The sequence below is a fragment of the Solanum tuberosum genome, unplaced genomic scaffold (assembly GCF_000226075.1).
Source record: "Solanum tuberosum cultivar DM 1-3 516 R44 unplaced genomic scaffold, SolTub_3.0 scf00025, whole genome shotgun sequence".
Lineage (NCBI taxonomy): Eukaryota > Viridiplantae > Streptophyta > Magnoliopsida > Solanales > Solanaceae > Solanum > Solanum tuberosum.
This window is the reverse complement of record NW_006238951.1, coordinates 2223889-2245059: the sequence shown is the minus strand read 5'-3', so window position 1 is coordinate 2245059 and position 21171 is coordinate 2223889. Positions and strand designations below refer to the sequence as shown.

General features: G+C 35.2%; 1 protein-coding gene across 1 annotated transcript; it reads right to left on the bottom strand.

Annotated features, from left to right (window-relative positions):
* Positions 1 to 2593: 2593 nt before the first annotated feature.
* Positions 2594 to 8532, bottom strand: LOC102586346 (ribose-phosphate pyrophosphokinase 1-like). The gene is made up of 9 exons (XM_006341273.2): positions 8354 to 8532; positions 8044 to 8238; positions 6919 to 7167; positions 6043 to 6186; positions 5711 to 5878; positions 4767 to 4836; positions 4247 to 4328; positions 3585 to 3744; positions 2594 to 2911 (listed from the first exon to the last, which is right to left on the bottom strand). Exons 1-9 carry the CDS (start codon positions 8435 to 8437, stop codon positions 2873 to 2875), a joined length of 1191 nt encoding a protein of 396 aa, XP_006341335.1. The 5' UTR covers positions 8438 to 8532; the 3' UTR covers positions 2594 to 2872.
* Between the last annotated feature and the right edge of the window lie 12639 nt (positions 8533 to 21171).

Sequence of the window (21171 nt, the reverse complement as noted above, 5' to 3'; positions counted from 1 at the left end):
ATATAGTGCATATTTAAATGTGAGCAAGAAAAAGATAGAAACTTGAACTAGTAGATGCACCAGCACCAAAATCTCTAGATACACAGCCAAATTCATATCCGGTCCAGCATGATAATTGTCACTCTCTTCCTTCAAATCTACCATTCTTTTTAATGAAGTTTTTGAATAGTTTCGTTGAGGGGGAGAAATTTTCTTTACGGTTTTTGTGGTTGATGTATATATTATTGATTTAGTTTGTCACATCAACGAATGACAAAAGAGGAGATGGTCGAATATGATGTTTCGACTCATCACATTCACCTGGGAATCCCTAAAACAATAATTGCCCAGGTTTTCAAAATTCAGCAGTAAAATAGAATATTCTCAATAAGTAAGCTCACCATTTTACTCTAGAAATTAAGAAAATTTTTATTATGAATGAGTGCTTGTATGAGGCATTGTTTAATAGACAAATAGACATTAATGGGACCCATTTGCCATTTGCCATTTGCCATTTCCAAGCTGACAAACTGACCTTTTTTTAAGTTCCCTCCATTTTTTTTGTTTACGCCCTTATTCAATCTATTTTGTGTTTTTATTTTATTTTTTAAAATAAAATCTTTTTTAAGATTACCTTAACCAAATCTAATTTTGTTTTTTGATCTAATTAGTTTATGTTTTTTCTCCTTTTTATGAAGTGAATTTTGATTTAATTTTTATGATCATTATATAAGTTTTTACGTTATTATTGTAATATTATGTGTTATGTTCTATGTTTAAATTCATATTATATAATAATAAATAGTTGTTTTTATTTAATTTTCGGTTTATAAATCAAGATATAAGTAATTTTTTAAAACTACAAATAAAATTTGTAAAGTCACAAAAATTATTTTAAGGAATAAATTAATAAAATTATCATTTTTATTTATAATTTCTTAAGAAACGTGTAAGGAAAGTAGACAAATAAAATATTTATTAAATTTTACCTAGTTTGAATTTCAAGAATAAAAAGTATCGTATAAATTGACGGAAAGAATATGTATTTATATAGGTGTTTATGGATGCTTTTCATTTTTGAATTTCATGAAAATAGTATCAAAACTTATGTAATTGTTTGTCAAGATCATTGATACTCTTTCCGTTATATTTTCTTTTTGGAAGAGTATTTGATGGATTTAAGTGCTTTTGAAATTCTGAAATTGTTGAGAAAAGAATCAAAAAACAAATTAATTTTATACCTTCTTTGTTTTTCATATTAATAGTCTACTTTTTCTTTTACAAATTTCTTAAGAAATCATAAATAAAATAATAGTTTTACTAATTTACACCTAATTTCTTTTCAAATTTTTTAATTTTATTTACACTTTCAAAAAGAATTAAATGTTATAATAAAATAAAAAAATTGTAATTAATTATATCTTTGTAAATTAACAAATAATTTTACATAACTATTTTTAGTAATATATAGATATATATATATAATTAATATCGAGATTGAAAAATAATATCAAAATGTTAGAAATAGAATTAATCAGGGCTCAGTACAGTAGCATTTGACTTTGGGAAAGAGAATCGATCGCTTACCTTGTTTGGCATGCCAGAAGCATTTCGCTGTGGTTCTCATTGATTGAGTCGATCCAGAGACAAAGCAAAGGGAGTTCCGTGGGTTCAGTTTGCTTAGAGGCAGAAGGCCTAGAAGAGGCCTAGAAGTCATAAGGAATAGGCTTTTTGGTACTAGCTTGAGGAAGAGAGAATCCATAGGTCAAACTATTACAAAAAATTTTGAATTTCATACTTTCCATGAATAAAATTATAAAGTATGGAAGTAGAAAATTTGGAACGATGGTTGAAAATGAAACCAAAGAAAAAGAAGTTAAAAAGGTAAGAGAGAGAGAAAAAAAACGTTAAAAAAAAGAGAGAAAAAAAGGAATTTGAGCCATTTTCTGAAATGGGACCCAACTTTCCATTTGGTACAATATAAATAGACTCATACAAGTGTCAGCCACATCATATTTATGCCTTGGAACTATATGCAATTGTAAAGTAAAATAAATACTTCCACATCCTTTGAAAATAATATATATTTGGTATAACAAGTGATGGTGGCGTTGTGGTGGCAGTGAACTATATGCAATTGTAAAGTAAAATAAATACTTCCACATTCTTTGAAAATAATATATATTTGGTATAACAAGTGATGGTGGCGTTGTGGTGGCAGTGACGGGTTGTGGAGGAAGTGTTGGAAGGAGAGAGAATGAAGAAGAAGAAATAAAAAAAATTAATAATTTTAAGCTTTTCACATGCCCTAAAGCCAACATACCAAGTCAACAAAAAGTGTCAAAATGACAAAATAGACCTTGAAGGCAGTAGCTCCTCCTACATACGAGTAGGAAGATCCTGAACTAAGGTATGATTCCATTTTCCTTTGACGACCTAAGATGCTTAAAATGAACAAAGCCCAATTGAGGTATCTAAGTGAAAGTTGATGTCAACTTTAGTGGCTGCCAATAGGTTTAGCCTAATTAAAACGGTAACATATTCATGCCACGTTTCAAAATTTTAATTTGCTCAGTGATTTGGCCAGAAATATCTATGATGTGTGATGCTAAGGTAGCAGCAATTTCAGTAAATCTTCATATAGGCAGAGTTCAAGAATGGAAGGTATCAGTCACCCGAAAAAGAAAAAAGAAAAGAAAGAGAACTCATCCCAAAGCTTATTTACACCAGGGACTTAAGTCACTGGTTGAAAGATTTACAACATAACATTCTGCAAGCAATATTTTTACAGCTGAAAATTCTCACTTCGTTACTGGATGGAAATTTGCTGGATTTACAATTCTGCTTCAAGTTATAGACAACAGTTCCAAGGCAGCCAATGAATGGGAACTAACTAATCAATGCCCAAACTTGAGTAAGGCTCAAAGCCTCCCTGACAAGTACAAAGAAGAGTGGCAAGGTTAGCTATAGCTCATACTGAACATTCTCCTCAAGGATATATATATACACTATTATTACAACTAAAACATGAAACTGAAATTAGCTTGGACAGTTCATGGAAATATCTGAGAGATGTTAAAAATGCATAATTCTGACAGGGATACTCCAAGTCTTACTGGTATTATGATTCTTAATTAAAGGAAATAGAATCATACAAGTGTTACACAGCCTTTACACTCTACACAGCTGTTTCCTATTAGTGTTATTTAAGTTTCCTAACTCATGCTAAACCATTTCGGAATCTCGTAGATCATAATGGTGTGGAGTTTTATGTTACTACTGCAAGTTTCAAATGTAACCAGATTTTCCAAGAGAAATTTTAAAATCACATACTTGATAACGTTAACAAGGAAACAGAATACGTGTGATTGTTTCTTCACTTTCTCCACGTTCTTTTAAGAATGTCATTATACTTTTACCTTTTCCATTCACTAAAAAGACAGGAATGTTATTTTTTGTTCTCCTAGTTTTTTTTCTCAAAAAAAGCACCCTTTTTCTTAGAGACATTATACTGCAATTCGGAATAGAAAGGAAAGACTTACTAAGGGAAGAGGAATAACACAATATTTTAACAAGTTCATCTTAAAATTGAAACTTAGACTTACTGCACAGTCATCGTGGACACGCCAAATGGTTTCACCCAAGAGGTTTGCCACAGATAAGATGGTCAACTGGGGGAAATAGTTCTGTTCTGCAACCGGGATGGTATTTGTGATGATTACCTCCTGAAACAGTCCACTCGACAACCTCTCTATTGCAGGAGGGCTGCAAAACATTAGATTAAGATTCAACATAAATATGTTCTGCAATATATCTCAAGTACCATGCAAAGTTCAGTAACATGCTGGGCAGCTTAGCATCTTAAAGTCCAAAGCTATTTATTGAAGGACATAATGCAAACAATGCTCAAATTCCCTTGTGACTTATTTAATTAAGAAGAGCAGGATTTGGATGAAAAAGTTAACTTTTTTCCCTTTTTCACCAAAACATTTCTGTTAGTAAATTGATGCAGTTCCTTTTATCTTCTCAAAGGAAATTGACACAATTCCAAGAATTGAACAAGAGCTTACATTTTCGAGATCCACTGAGTACACATCTTATAATGACAAAGATCCCTTGAGTACACATCTTTATCACCACCAACTAAGAAACAGATGTGACTAAGAAATTCCAGACTGTTCATGCTAAGGGGGAACTTTTTTCACTAAAAGTAGCAAGCTCAGGATTGATGCAACGTTCCAAATTCAGGTAAAACATACATAAGTACCTGAAAACCGCGTGAGTGGTGCATGCATAAACTTCCCTGGCTCCTTCTTGATGCAAAAGAGCTGCTCCTTTTGCAATAGTACCTGCAAAACAATTAGCAGTATTAACGTCAAAATGTTTATAGATTGACTAGGAATAATAGTCTCATAAATTACAAACCAACTAACCCAGCCAAGAAAGAAATGGGGAAAAATAATGAAACGGGATATTTGGTTGCTAGAAAATTACTTTAAGAAGAGCATGTCAAAACAATGCCTAAGCAATTAATAGCAAGTAGTATCACATAGAATAACAATCTTCGAAAATAACTAATTGTGATACATCGCCTCATATCGAACAAAAGGGGTGAAAATAATATTGGAGGATCTTTGCTTTAAAATTTAACTAAAATTGAAATAAAATTGAAAAACCCTGTAACGGACTAAAGCAGACGCAAAATGGCTTTCACAAAAAAACAAAAAAAGGGAGAAAGAACCGTAGAAATTAAGACCACAAATGGAAAACAAAAGGAAAATACTAACCAGCCGTATCAATCATGTCATCAACCATAACTGCCACTTTTCCCCTAACATCACCAATCAAATTCATTACCTGTTGTCAGAGAGCAGAAGTGAGTGCCCACAGAAAAAACATATTAACAGGCACAAATAATAAAATTATGCAGTATGGAAGGACAGGCACATGCATTTATGATGTCATATGTAAAAAGATTCCTGTACTTACTCTAGCATCTTCAGAACAAGTAATGATACATAGACAGACAGAATTATAATGTCGAACAAGGTGAGCTAACTAAATAGTTAAGGGCATAGTAGGTGGCTTATATGGATTGAAACATAGATAGGGAACTCAATTCCAAAAAACAGGGATGAAGAACCTTTAATGTTTGTAAAGAGGAGTTATGTTGTATATGAAATTGAAATGTGATGCTTAAGTTGCGAAGTTGTCGCAGTGAGAGGAGCATGAGCCTCAATACTGAAACCCATCTCATTTTAAGGAAAGAAAACAAATCTTATTTTAATAGTTGATAAGCAACCATGCATTTAATAGAACTTGCAAATTTAATTAGTAATCACCATTGGATATATTTTTTAAAAAAAATTGCAACAACATACCCTGTAAAAATATAAAAAATAGAACCACAAAAATATCATCCTAAGCAATAGCACGAGAGTTAGCATGTTGCCCAAATTACAAGCATAATTAGCACGTAGCCCAGCCCAGCATTAGATTTTGAATTCCCCATGTTAACAATTCAGTCAGTGTAAAGCTGATATACAATAAAACATAGAAATATTAGAAGTTTGTTCTTCACTAAAGAGTTTATAGCAACAAAAAAAGAAGTATCCCAAACAAACCTCAAATGCAATCTATAGAGAAAAAAAAGACAAGAAAAAGAGAAAGGGGACAAAAAAAAATTGAGGGTGTAAAAGAAACCTAAATAAAATAGTATCAACCAGATTACCTCAGCAACATTGTGTCCATGACGCCTTTTATCGACGATAGCTAGGGGTGCATCAGACAACTTTTTGGCAAAAGCTCTTGCCCTTGCAACCCCCCCAACATCAGGAGATACCACGACTAGATCATCAGAGCAGATAGTCTTGCTCGCAAGGTAGTCAAGTATGACAGGCTATACATGCAAACACAAAAGAAATAAGGATACAAATTAATCCACGTTTTCCAATTTCCAATGAAAGGAAAGTCTTCCTCTTCAAATTTTCTCATTTTGTAACATCATACCAAGTACCAGCACTATTGATGCTAAAGTTAATGTTGTGGCTATGGACAAATTACCTGGCCAGGTACATGATCCACTGGAATGTCAAAATAGCCCATTGACTGGCCAGAATGGAGATCACAAGCAAGAACTCGATCTGCACCAGCTTCTGTTATCAGATTTGCTACAAGTTTGGCGGCAATTGATTCACGACCTTGAGTCTGCAAAATAATTGGGTATTTGAATGAATTAGATAGTTAATAACTTGAGTTGATTTCCCCTATCACTGACCAGAAGAAAGCTCAAGTTCCCCTCCCCCAAGCAATTTCATTGTTCCATCCGATAATCTGCACCCTAGGACCGACTCTATTCGACCTGGCCTTGATTGCTTAGCTAATGCTACCGTCGCTAACAACCCCTCAAAAAACTGGGAGTGAACGATCCGTCTATCTAGATCGGTGATTCCGTTCGACCTAGCCAGCTATTGGAAACAGAAATTCGTTGGCCAAAAAATGAGAACATGCCATTGATTTTCCGAACACAAGCATGATTTTCCAAACACAACAATAATGTTAATAATACAACAACAACAACAATAATAATAATTAGAATACGGCTTCTAATACCTAACTCTTATTCATCGTGATCAAAAACAGAAATAGCTTCAAAAATAAGCATTCACATATTCAATCACATCACAGTTAGAGAAAAGTCATCATACTTAATCTTTTCAACTATGTAGTTAAACTAATCAAGGTTAGGGCCAAACTAAGAAAATATACATCACCTATTTGACACACTCAATCTGTCAAACATTTTTTTATCGCCATCTTACCACCTTAGTTTTTAGCAACAAAATTCAAAATATGAGATAATAAGTTTTCATTGGAAAAGAATTATGGCATACTCGACCATTCATTTATCATTCTATGGGACAAGCTACATAGAAATACCTTACGATCAGCACGGGCATACCCAAAGTAAGGAACCACTGCAGTGATATTTTTGGCTGAGGCCCTACGACAAGCATCAATCATTATCAAGAGTTCCATCAGATTTTCATTAGCAGGAGGACAGGTAGGTTGGACAAGATATACATCACAACCCCTAACGCTCTCTTGTAACTGGACATAAATCTCGCCATCAGCAAAACGTTTTATCATTATCTTTCCAAGTTCCAAACCCATGTTGCTAGCAATTTCCTATGGAACAGGCAGCAATCCATCAGTAATGACACATAAGAAAACATAGACACAATGATAGTGTCCCAGAAGCTGTAAGAGGATTTCTAATGTATTAGAAAGAATTGCACTGGCTAAGATAGTGAAGCAAGATTTTTATTTACTAATTAGTTTATTGATATGGTAAAATCCAACTCACAGGAACCCCTTGCCCAGGAGTCCATGTGTGACCATTCCTTCATAACTCGAATCTGCAAATAAGGAGGGTATTTACCACTATGCTATTGACCAAGCAAAACAAAAATACTTGTTCTTTAGCAATACTCTTTCTTTTATTTGATTATATGATAAAAGAGTGGAACTATGTTGTTTTGCACTGTGTTTTGTTGAACTTTCTTATAACCTTCAGAACTTTAAAGGTTGTCTTAGATGAGTCAAGTGGGACCGTGGGTAGGAGATATTAAACTAACTAAAGCGTTTCAGTAACTCCAACAAAACTCCAACAACAACATACTCAGTGTAGTCCCACAAGTTGGGTATGGGCCTCTGGGGAGGATACGATGCACGCAGACCTTACCCTAACCTTTAGGGGATAGAAAGGTTGTTTCCGATAGACCCTCGGCTCTAAAATGGAGATCAAACCTATATTTAAACAATCCAGTGATGATCTTTCATGTTAAACTTCAGTTCTTTTTCTTGTCTAGCGACTTCAATTAAGAGCTGATATCACATGCCAGAAACACCTAAATCTCTTATACTCCAGTTGAAATTTAGACTACAGCCTACTTCTTATAAGCAATACCTAAATTCAAAACTATGTTTCCTTTACTTTAGTTGCTGCACTGTGGATCTATCTCAGTCCCCTTTAAACAGAAATCCTGAATACAAAATAAGTACCTGAGAAAGTGCAGGATTGGCAGTCCCAGAGAAAATACGGAGTCTGGTATCATTGTGACCATGTGCAACTGGAAATCTTCTTAGCTGATTGGCGTTCAAGAGATTAGTAAATGAAGGATCTCCATTAACCTGGAGGGGCATGCCTGGTCTCCCATTCTCTTTGCTAAACATAAGTGGTTCCGCCACATTACACCTCTAAAATGCGGCAACAATTAAGAGAAGCACGTATAGTTGTCACAATAGAGTAAATTTTTTCTCTTATATAAAATAATTTGGAAAATGAAGGAGAAAGGGAAGAGAAATTGCTTACTATAATAGAGTTTCGAGCAGCATGTCTACCATGGCAGGTTTTGTTGACATCAAGAAAGCTTCCAGGTAGAGCTAAAGATGTCATTGTACTGAGGATACGTAGTCAGTGAGCTAATGGAAAGGGATACAGATTTGTTTTAGGTTTTAGGGTTTTAAAATATCTCAGTAGCAATCAGAATTTGACATGTACTCCTTTGTTTAGAAATAACAGTGGATGCCTGGAATGACCATGTACTCCTTTGTTCAATTTATTTTGCTTATTTTTTTTTTAGTTTGCTTTAAAAAAAATCCAATTTTTTAATTGTTATTTTCTACTCCTATATCATATGTTTAACACAACATATAGAAGTATTAATTACTTTTTTAACATTATGTTAAATCAAAATACCATAAAGAAACTAATACGAAAGAAGTATTAGTTGAAGGGGTTTTTTTTTCTATAAATACAAAAAATAGAATAGTATTCACTTGCTTTAGATAGGTTTTTGGTTTTCTCAAAAATTATCTAATTACAAATTATATAGAAAATAAATATAAATTATTATTAATAAAGAATATCAAAAATGATATTGTAATCAAGGACGGTTTAACTATAAGGCCAATAAAGCAATGGATTGGGTTTTAAATTTTCTGATATATATATGTATGTGTGTATATATATATATTATATTATCTTAAAAGCATGAACTCATAACTTGAATGTTAAATTATTATAATATCCCTAACTTAAGTTGTGACTTGTTTGATGCGTTGTGACTTTTCCAAAGGGTTGTGACTTCTTGGAAAGGTCATGACTTTTCAAATAAGACACAAAAAACACTCGTTCATACTACTCTTTGTTGACTATAAATACAGGGGTTTCCTCTCATTTTTCAACCATATATTTTTTAATCTCCTACTCTTCTTCTTACATTTAAAAAAAATCGTGTGATTTATTGTCATTGAGTGACTTCGAAGTTTAGCGGAATTTGAGGTACTATTCTGATGAAGTAAATCGTTCTATCCTAAGAGGATACATCCTATAACCTCAAGTACTTTAGAAAAATAATTTTGATGATATAATAATTATTTTTTTGCTTAATATATACATTAGTATGTAATGTTCCAATGTATGAAGTTTACATGATGTAGTCTAAATTCATTTGTTTTTGTTAACAATTTCTCTTGTAATGTAAATATATGCTTTTGAAAATCTTTTTCCAAAATTATTAAACTTCTCAAGAGTGAATATATATGAATCATTTAAAAATTTATGAATTACAAAATAAATTTTATATTCAGTAATATGGAATAAACATTTTCATTTTGTCCCTGCACTAAATTAAAATTTATTAACTATAAGAAAAAAATAGTAACATTAAATAAAAGTCATATTTATTTATGTAAGTATAAAATTTATTAATATATGCTTTTGAAAATCTTTTTCCAAAATTATTAAACTTCTCAAGAGTGAATATATATGAATCATTTAAAAATTTATGAATTACAAAATAAATTTTATATTCAGTAATATGGAATAAACATTTTCATTTTGTCCCTGCACTAAATTAAAATTTATTAACTATAAGAAAAAAATAGTAACATTAAATAAAAGTCATATTTATTTATGTAAGTATAAAATTTATTAGAAATACATCTATTGCACATTTATCCTTTAGTTATAACATTATAAATTCTCTTAGTTATTATTAATTATTGCAACGTTATTCACACTCTTTAGCATTCTTTAGTTATAATATTATGAATTCTCATAGATATTAAATTAATTATTTCTATCTTTCATCTTTTCTTGTATTAACTTTTGACCAAAAAAAATTCATATTATTACACCGCCCCTATATATGTGATAACACGATGTTGTTATTTTTCCTTGGATGAATCGTGCTTGATTGAATAAATTGAAAATCGTTTATAAGTATATGAACTACATATTTGTCGGGTGTAAGATAAACTTGTGATTATATATATGATTTCACAGATAAAATGTATTCTTTAATTTTTAGTTTTTCCGGTAAGAAAAAGGAAACTTTTCTCAGTTAACTATGGACATTCAAATAACTATATTTGATTTATGTATACAGTCAATCGAGAAGTCAAATATGAGAGCCAACAACAAGAACGTCATCTATTATGTTATAACTTATAACTTATAAAATAAAAATTAATATACAAAGATTAGTTCTAAAAAAATGTAGTTGTTCTCTTCACATGTTCATATGACAACTAAACAGTTTAACGTGGAGTACATGTGCAAAGCACATCTGGTTAGATGACAAGAAAAATACACAACAAATCTCGTCTATAAGTTGATATTACTGAGATATGATTAATTACATGATTGAACCTCATCAAATTGAAATAAATATATGTATTATTGCATTTAACTAATAAATTTTTTCACTGATCATCTTCATAGATTCGCGTGAATAAGAGATATGATGATCCGCATTGAACATTCATAAAAGAATCTGTAATATTATTTTGTGCAAATATTATTATTCAAATCTTCACTTAAAAAGCAATACTATTTACTATAACATATATTTTCTGAATTGAAAATCACGTGCAACGCACGTGTCGAAAAACTAGTATATATATATAAATATATATATATCATAAATATAAATGCGCATCAAGTAGATAGCCAAACTATTTTTTGGTATAACATAAACATGTTTTTTTATTTAATTTTACAATAGTTATACTTTCAATTATTTTACTTTTCCTACATTTTTAATGGGTGAATTTTCTCCCTCCCATTTCCCAGTTTTTTTCCTCAACTTCTTCTTCTTCTTCTTCTATTTTTATTATTTTCTCACTTGATGTCCATCCGACATTTATGAATACTCTACAAGAAGATGATTATTTATTTCAATAATCAGGACAAGGATTGATTCCTTCAGAATTTTTACTCAATCCATGCAGAAAAATTATCTTAATGGAGGAATTTTTGACATTATTTTGATAAAGAGTTTTCAGAGATTATTTTGTCGAATAGTAAAATTATTTGTTATTTTTACATTCTCACACTAGAAATACTTTAGTAAAGGAGTCTTCTGTAAAAATAAAGAGAAAAGAAAGAAACATGTTCTTTTGCAGTGATCCTTTTGAAAAGTTAAGATTCCTTTTTATATTTTCATTGTTTCACGTGAAGAAATTCTTTTATTATTTGACGTCATGAACTCAGGTACATACTTAATTAAAAATAGAGATTGCGTGGTCATTATAACCTCCGCAAAATATTTGTCTCATACTACTTAATCACTTACTAAATTAGGATAGAATTAAATATTTCCTCCGTTTCAAAAAGAATGATTTCCTTTCCTTTTTAGTCTATTTCAAAAAGAATGATCCAATTCCTTTTATGGCAACACCTAAATTTTATGATTCCAATAATACCCTTACCATCAATTTAAAAATTCACTAAGCATGGACCCACTGATATAGAAACATGTATGATTAACATTTTTTATTGGATGGAAAATACGACAATCTTTTAAAAGCACAATCAATCAAATTGTGTTAACTTTGTCACTTTTAACTTCTTCTTTCTATTTTATTCTTTCCTAATTTTTTGTATTTTTCATTTTTTTTCTAGTGCAATAGGAGTACTTAGGTTTGTACCAATTCATAATTTTTCAACAAATAAATTTTCTTATTAACACCATTATAAGAGTATTCAAGTGCATATCACTATTGAATTACCAAACGGCTTAATTGCGACCATCAAATTGAAAAACATAAAACTCATAATATGCATAATTTTTTTATGTACATTAATCTCTCCAATTGAGAGATAAAACTACACTAATTTTAGATGTAAAAATTTACATAAAATAAAATAAAAAAGGCCAGCCATGTAGGAGCTTATACAAAAAAGAGGTCATCTACATATAGGAGCTTATAGAGAAAAAGAAAAAAGATCATCTACATGTATGATCTTATACCAAAAAGAGGCCGCACCAAAAATACAAAATGCCCCAAGCTACAAAATATAAAAATATTCACAAACAGATTGTACTCCTATTAGGAGTGACATGCATATATTTCATATCACACTTGAAGTAGAACATTGCCTTCATTGACAATGTCAATATTATAATAAAGTTGAATCGAAAGATTTCCTTCTTGTTCTAATCTTTCTTTCATCATGTGTGACACTTTATAGTTGTTCGCTCCTTTAGCTTTCATCACCTCAATCATTCAAGATTGCAAAGTTAGAAACACGTGATTGAGTCGCTCCCCTTTCATTTCATTAAGAGATGTTTCAACTGCATTTATCAACTCATCAATGCTTAAAGGAGCTTTTTGATATTGAAGAGATTGAATGACTCTAAAGAATCCAAGACCTAAAACATTTAAATCCGGGCTATTAGGAGGCTGAAAGCAAAGTCTAAAGTCTGATATCAAATCCACATTTTCGAGCAACTTCGTTAAATTCCATATCGCTTATATCAATCTGAGGTCTTGCATTATCTTGTTGGATGAAAATGGGAGTATTTGACTCTGAAATTGGCCATTTTGACCTAATTACTGGAAGAACTTTTTCGATCAAGCAAGCCCTTGTGATATCTTTAGTCACAGATAAAATAGGTTTTGTTTCTAAAGTTCCTGCAGCTCTTGTGATATCTTTAGTCACAGATAAAATAGGTTTTGTTTCTAAAGTTCCCTCAGCTCGATTTTTGCTATTCCGCTTGGCTGCCTCCTTGACCACAAAAGGAAAGATCCCTATTTTCCCCGAGAACAATTCAACTCCATTTTGATCAAATCTATGACGTGCAACAACAGCCATGAACATAACTTTGGTGATGAAGTTCTTACTTTTACATGATCTATATGGATTAGACTCTAGTTCTTCTGGGAGGAGATAGTACCATTCACATCTCTTGGATAGAAAAAAACAATTTTCATCTACGTGAACATAATTAAACATATATGAAAATTTTGAATTTGAATGAAGAGTATTCGGATCAAGCATTGATAAACAGAATTGAACCCTTACCTTTTTATTATTCTATGTCAGACGAGGCTTTATATAATTTGTGTGCGCCCTTATGATAGAACATCTCAAGTACACCTCATCCAATTCTAGGTGTAAACGATCGTTAACTAGTATAAAATCCAACTAAGAGTTGGGGTCGAACCCACTGGGAGCGGTATGTGTTCAAAATTCAATTATGAAATGCAAACGTGGTCTAAGCGGTTATAAGAATAAAAATTATCGAAAACATACAAATAAATCTAAAGGGGTGACAACGAATGTCAGATGGGGGATTTCGATTTGCAATTAACAGTTGAAACAAGAATGAAAATAGGGGAAACAACAATATTAAGAGGAATTCTCGGGATGTGATCGTTTATAAGCTAATTACACTATATGGGTAATTCAAATTTAACAAAAAATTGCTGAAATATTGTGGGTAGGCTGGACTTTAAGTGCAATATCTTTCTCTCGAACAACTATTACGGTTCAGGTGATTTCTTTTCGAACATCAACAAGCTTAACAAGATAATCATCCCAAAACCTTAATGGATCCACTCTCTCGAGCTAGATGAGTAGATTTGGGTTTAGGATTCACTCTCTCGAGCTGAACCCATATCAACCCAATGACTATAAATCATTAATCAAAAGCTTTAGTTCTAAAACCTCTCTCTCAAGCAAGCCAAGAACTCAAAAGTAGAATTGCATTTGTAACTATAATTCATAGATTAAAACTCAGATAATGATTAAACCCATATTAAAACAACAATTTCATCATCAAATAACAATACCTATAGATAATTAGACAAATAAACACATGATCACACCCCAAGAATTGGGGTTTTAGCTACACATCATAATTAGAGAAATGATTACCAAATACATTAGTCATGATTTGGGTAAAGGTTCTTAATTCTTTACAATGGTCCAAATTGAGTAAATTCAAAAGCCACTTGCAAATCTTCAAGTTTGAGCCTCAAAAGCTTCAAAGTCTACAATGGAACTCAAAAATTAAAAGAAAACTCTACTGAATGATCGCAGGCTCTTAAATATTCATTTCAAATTTCAATTTATAGTTGCCCAATTTTTGACCTGAAAAGCAATTGGGCGAGATAAGTTGCGATTCACCGAATAGGTCGGCGATCCGTCATTTGCCCTAATCCATCGCCGGTTTGCATTGGTCAGTTGTCCTCAGGGTTCTATGACTTTAGGCGGTCAAGGTGGCCATCACAGAGCTGATCGACAATTCGCCGAATGCCCATTTTTGTCGCCGACTTGGTTTTTCTCCCCAGGACTGGCGCACTGGAACTTTAGGCGAGTTAGAAAAGCGACTCGACAGTGCGCCGAGTGGTCTTGGCGATCACTAGGATCACTTTTCTTCACTTCTTCAGCTTGTTTACTCTTTTTTGCCCGGTAGTGTCCTTGTCTTGTTCCTTAGCCTTAAATGCTGCAAATCAACACTTAAACATCAGTTTAGAGCATAAATTAGGCATTTGAGGACACTAAAACTATCAAAACAAATCCCTAAATGAGTCGAAATCTCAGATTCATCAATACCCCCAACTTAAACTTTTGCTTGTTCTCAAGTAAAACTTAAGATCAACAGTTCAATAAGGATGTCTACAAACAGTGCTGCATAAGACTCATCATGAATGCACACAACAAGGTTCAAACTACTCATACCATGATCAATTGTGCACTCAAAATTTCAAATTGTGACTCACTATCATCAAGTGTACTCATGCTCACAAGGCTTGCTTCAAATGCAAGTTCAAGCTCAACAAAAGGTACTCAAATGCCCTCACAACAGAGATGATTCCATAATCACACAAAAATTCTCAAAAATTGAAAGTACCGGAATCAAATACAACTCTCACACTCACAAAGATGAGCACATGTATGACCCACCCATAGGCTTGCCCTTATTTTTCAATCAACATTCGTTTCAGCTCAGTAAAGATGGCAAAGGTCTTCTTAAGGCTTGTAACAGGGCTGAGTGTAAATGTATGGACATTTAGGTTTAGTGGCTTCTACCTTCAGAAGTATGGCCTGAAAAAACACTCTTTCTCCTTCTCTTTCACATTCAAGCATGAACAAACTCCACCCTATTATTCAACTCAACATGAATCACTGGATACCCCATTTCTTTTGCAATTTTCACTACTTTATTTCACAATATTTTCTCTTTTTCAGTCATTTTCTTTTATTTTCATTTCTTTTATTTCCTTTCTCTTTTATTTTTACATGGAGGGGTTCTATCTTTTTCAAAACAATCGATCAAAGGGGAAGCTCTTCACTATTCTTGACTTTCCTTCTTTTTCACCACACCTCCAACTTAGGCTTTTGGTCTAAGTTGACTATTCAAACAAACCATAACTTCATGAAGGTTATGGGTGATGGGATAAAGAGGTCAAAGTTGCACAAGTTTCTTCCAAGGAAATGATAGGCTCAAAAGGGGTAAAGCAAGGTTCACACATCTCACAAGGTTGGCCATAAAGAGGTATATTGTCAAATTGGCTCACTCTTCAAAATTCTTGCCAAGATCATTTCAATTGCTCGTTTCACTCAATAAATCAGGTCAACTGGGCAAATTCTAGGTTTCATCAAGCACAATGTTCAAGACAACCTCACCACACAAGGCATTGGTACAATTATCAAACAAGATTCCACACTTTCTAGCTAGCGTGCAATGTTCATCACAAGAGACTCATTCGACAACCGGCTAGTCATAACGAGATGCTAAAAGTTCACATATTGCCTATGTAACTTAGTTTGCCTCATCATGGCCGCACAGTCATTTCATTCAATCAAGAGCGCTATTCAAGTAATTTGTATTGACCACAATCGACACTCAAATTTGCACAAGAACAGCCACAATCACATATAATTTTTAAAATTAGTTTAAAAACCGCTTTCAAATCAAAACAATATATATATATATATATATAAAACCAATGATCTCCAAAATTCACAAAAACACAAAATATTCACAAAACAGCCTAGAAGAGGTAGGTATGGAAATACCTCACCCCACCAACAAAAAGAAAGCAATTGTCCTCAAATGCAACTAACAATAAAAATAGTCTAAAAAGTAACAGAGATGGAGGGGAAAGGTCATCCTGCTAGGCTAAGCCTGGGCGAAGTCTGCATGTCCGTCGCTCCATCTGTCTGGGTGTCTCATCAACTTTGGCTCTATTGGAGCCCACCATAGAGGTATCTCTCAGAGAGGCCTGTCTAGTTGTCTCGTACATGGCACCCTCCAAGTCAACCAAGTTCTCATAAACAACCTCCTCTCGATCACCAAGCTGCTCCTCATCTGTCTCAGCCTCAGACTCAGCAACAGTAATATCAGCTCTAATCTCATCTCCGGTGGTGGCCCGAGGCACCTCTAAACATGATGGAATATCTGTGCCCAGGCAATCTAGGATCTCCACAGTGCCAAATAATGAAGTAAAATCTGTGGACTTCAGATGGTCCACATCCATCCTCAACTTAGTAATGTCGGCCTTTTAAAGCCATCACATCATCAGTGGCTCTCTGCCCTCTCTCACACACCTCTACTCTCACTGTAAGGGCATTAATCGAAACTCTGAGAGGTGTCAAAGTAATAACAATATCTCTCTCGATCAACCCAGGAATCATGGTCTCTAGCCGGGAGGCACGCACATTGGTGAATTAGGCCAAATTCCCCATTTTATATAATATCGCTTGGGTGATCGGAGGTCTAGAGGTAGAAGCAGCAGTAGATCTAGGGGGCGGGGTGCAACAGAAGTACCTAGAGTAGCAGAAGGAATGGAGCTAGAAGTACCTGACGGCTCAGTAGCCAGAGTAGGCATGGCTACCTCTGCAGGTAGCGTATCAATATCAACCTCCGGGGAAGTGTCCACCGGGACTGCCCTCCTCCTATCAGCCTCATCACGCTGATACTCGACCTCTATACATCGGATGATGGTAGAAGATGTAGGTGTAAACTCGACATCCCTCTTCTCATCTCGTGGAACTTGGGCCCGTCTACACAGTTCGGTGATCAATACCGGGAATGGAAGCGACGTCTGTCTCTGCTTGGCCCTCATGGCCATCTGCTGCTCGATAATTAGTCCCAAATTTAGCCACTTCCTGGCTATGATAGACCCAAGATAGGCTGCCTTTGGGTGGCGGAGAATGGACTCATTCTATGATGGCATAATCGTGTTGCTGATGAACCCAAAACAATATCTAGCAACGATATTGAGGTCCTTCTTCTCTATCGGCACTCCGACCTTAATCCACCTCGGGGTGGTGTCAGAAAGCAAGGAGGCAACCAACCTTTTAAATCCTCCAAAGTCTTTGTCGTGACCATACTCTGGTAGTCATGTATAAGTCAGAGGCACGATCGAATACTACATTTATATCATCACTGCTGCATTTAACCTTTTTTTCCCTCGAACCACCACGAAGTCCACTGGTTTGAAGGCACTAGCCTTCTTCTTTTCCTGAGGCACCAAGTCACTATAGGCTGCGTAGAACTCTCGGACCCATGGAGAAATGTATGGTCCACAAGGCTTGGTGAATATGTCAAATCTGTGGAACCTAAGAGTGTCCCACATTGCGTGTCCACCACACCATCTATGGACAATCTCTTCTCTTCTAAGATGGTCCCCAATCCCTCTGCCTTTAACAGATTGAGTGACCGGAGAGGAGGACCCAAAACTGGTGGAACTGGAGCCACTGTCTGTGCCAGAGGAGGCACTAGAGCTGAAGCTGGAGGGGTCAGCTCCGAAATCCTAGATGGATCATGACGAGATTTGGAGCATAGTTCCGCTTGCTGGGCCTGTAATAGCTGATCATTCTCAGGCTCAGAGATAGAAACCTGAGAATCATGTGAGTCTCCCTCACTGTCTGATGTGGTGAGATGAGTCTCATAGACTCCCTCACTGTCTGAGCTTGCTTCCTCCGGAGGCACAACTATGGGCTCTTTGCCCTAACTCTCCCTTTGGAGGGAGCTTCTTGGCCTTGGAGGCAATTGCCTCATCATCGATCACTACTTCACGTGCCCGCTTTCAAGGTGAAATGTCACTACCAGTCATATTGGTTCTAGCCATTCCTACAAACAACATAGAAAACGTTAGAAACCATTCTAGAAAAATCACAGAACTTAGGCTACAGAAAGACTCACCGAACCGTTCGGCGAGTCGCCGAATCACTTTAGCGAGCCAGTTGGGCTCGCCAAAAGTTACAAAGCAAAAATATAAAAAATTCAAAGCAAGTCGGCGATATCCAAGTCCTTTCAACGGATCGCTGACACCATTCAACAAACTAAAAGTAGCTCACCGAAAGTTACAGTGCATTTTAAGGATTAGGGGCGCAGAAGGGCGATCAAGAAGGACTTTCAGCGAGTCGCTGAGTGAAATCGGCGAGGTCAGGCATATCACCCAAAGTTATAGACTCAAACTCACTAATTTAAGGAATTAAAGGGTGATCTAGAGTTTTTGCGAACCGCCGAACCACTCGGCGAGCTCGACTCAGCTCGCCAAACGGCCCAACGTGCTAGGTTTTTCATCCCTCACTTCAAAATCAAGCCCGCAACTCCTGAAAACAAAATTAAACACATACACTATGAAATTAAGGTTAGACCCATACTACCCATGCCCTCGGGGACTCAGACGTCCCGTGGTTTGGCCAAAATTGGCCATTTGAAGTCTTTTACCCTTAAGAATGACGTCAACCGCTCCATAATTTGGAAAAATCTAACATTTAGCACAATTCGGGGTTACTCAAACTCCACCCCACTAAAACCAACACAAATTCATCACAACCCAATAATTTAGACTCGAGTTCCACAAGCAAAAACACGAGAATCGATCATTTACTGACAATTAGGCACAAATTTGCTTATTTACGGGCAATCCAACAATAAAATCATACTACCCAGGAAATATTGACAACACAATAACGATTGCATTCGAGTTCAACCACAAATAGAGTTTGGGGTTCAGAAAATCAACCTTTATGCCGAAAATGAGATTGTAATGCGAGGCGGCGAAGAATCCAAAATCTCGAGCAAAGATCCAAAGTGAAATGAGAGTAAAAGTTTGAGAAATATGAACAATATGCTATTTGGGTATGATTACGAGAGTTAAAAATGGGAGAAGATGAAGGATTTTGAAACTTTAAACCGTTTGGTCTTTAAAACCTCTCAGTTCGCGCTCCATTAGACGATATAAGTCGTGATCACCGAACTACTCGGCGATGCATTGAGTGGTATTTTGGCTCACCAAGTGTTACAGAACTCCCAGCGATTTGGGGGGTTTAAAAGACGGGACAAAGTCAGGCTCACTGATCTATTTGGTGAGTCGTCAACTGAGCTTTTAGCTAGCCGACCTGTTCGGTGTGTCGCCGACTGGACTTTTGCCTCGCCAAAGTACCCATTTTCCAACACTTCTCACTTTTCAACCTGCAAAATCAACACCCGTTATTTAAAAGCAAACTAAAGTATCAAAAACTTGGGTTTCCTCCCAAGAAGCACCTTATTTAACATCGTGGCACGACGTAAATACCCATTCAAGCTTCATTTTTAGGGTTTGCCATTGTATCACTAGGCAACCCTCCTTTTCGTCTTGGATTTAAATGAGTTGAGATTTGACCCATTTGTGTCTCCAGCTGCTTAATTGACACTGAATGAGAATGAGAGGTGACCGCCTGTTTAAGTGTAGAGACGTCTTCTTTCATTTCTTTCAAAACTTTGTCTGACCCTTCAACTTTGTTGAGAATACGTGAGAGCATGTCTTTCGTACTGACATTTTCCCACTCCTTGGGATTTTGACGCTCATGGGGTGGGACGTACCTGTCCTTGTCACCCTCTCTTTCCTTCCAAGTAGTGGTTCGATCACACCATTCTCTATCATGATCTCTCCATCCATCATCTCTATTCCAACCCAGATTTCCACCCAGCCTTTTATAGTTGAAACGAAAACCTCCTCCTTGATTTGCAAGGAAGTTCACTTCCTCATTATATAATGCCTCAAAATGTGCTTCATCGGGGTTTACTCCACCAATACCCACAACATTTACACTCTTCACACCACTAACCATCACATCTTTCACCAAGATATCCAGTTGGGTCATTATTTTGGCCATGTTTTGGTTTCTCTCTTGATCCTTCTCGATCTGCTCTTTTGTCATCCTAAACGTGAGAGGAGACACTTGGTTTTCACGAGTGTACCATGCTCTATTGATCTTGGTCATGCAATTAAGGAGTTGAGAATAGGGTTGTTGCATTATACCTTCGAGAACAAGTTGATCAGCAATACTTTGTTCACCGAGTCAAGACTCCTATAGAAGTTTTGTAGCAACACATTGTTTGGAAGTCCGTGAGTCGGGCATTGAAGTATTAACTTCTTAAATCTCAGCCACGTCTCGTGGATTGGTTAACCTTACAAGAATTTGAAACCTTGGATGCTATCTCTGAGAGTCATCATCTTTTACGGGGGGAAAGGATCTCACATTGAACGTTGTGGTCTGTTCATTCCAAGAGGTGATAGAATCTCTCGGTAATTCAGCCAACCATTTAGTCACACCCATCAAAGAGAATAAGAACAACCTGAGACAGACTGATTATTGTGATATGTTCTTGAATGAGAACGAACCACAAACATCCAAGAAGTTTCGAATATGCTCATGGGGGTCTTCGTGGGCCAACCCTCCGTATAATCCCTTCATTTGGAGGAGTTGTAGCATCATGCTAGTAACATGGAAGACGACATTCCCCTCAACAGGAGGTAGACGTATTGCACCAACACTACCCAATTGGATTGGGTCATTCACATAATTCAGATTTCCAATATCGTCTTGGTGGCCCA

Excerpts from the sequence above, each read along its gene's own strand:
- LOC102586346 (XM_006341273.2), bottom strand. The coding sequence starts at position 8,437 with ATGACATCTTTAGCTCTACCTGGAAGCTTTCTTGATGTCAACAAAACC. Across the intron at positions 6,187-6,918 it reads ATGCCCGTGCTGATCGTAAG|ACTCAAGGTCGTGAATCAAT; the intron begins GTATTTCTATGT and ends ATTATTTTGCAG. Across the intron at positions 4,329-4,766 it reads TGACATGATTGATACGGCTG|GTACTATTGCAAAAGGAGCA; the intron begins GTTAGTATTTTC and ends ATTGTTTTGCAG.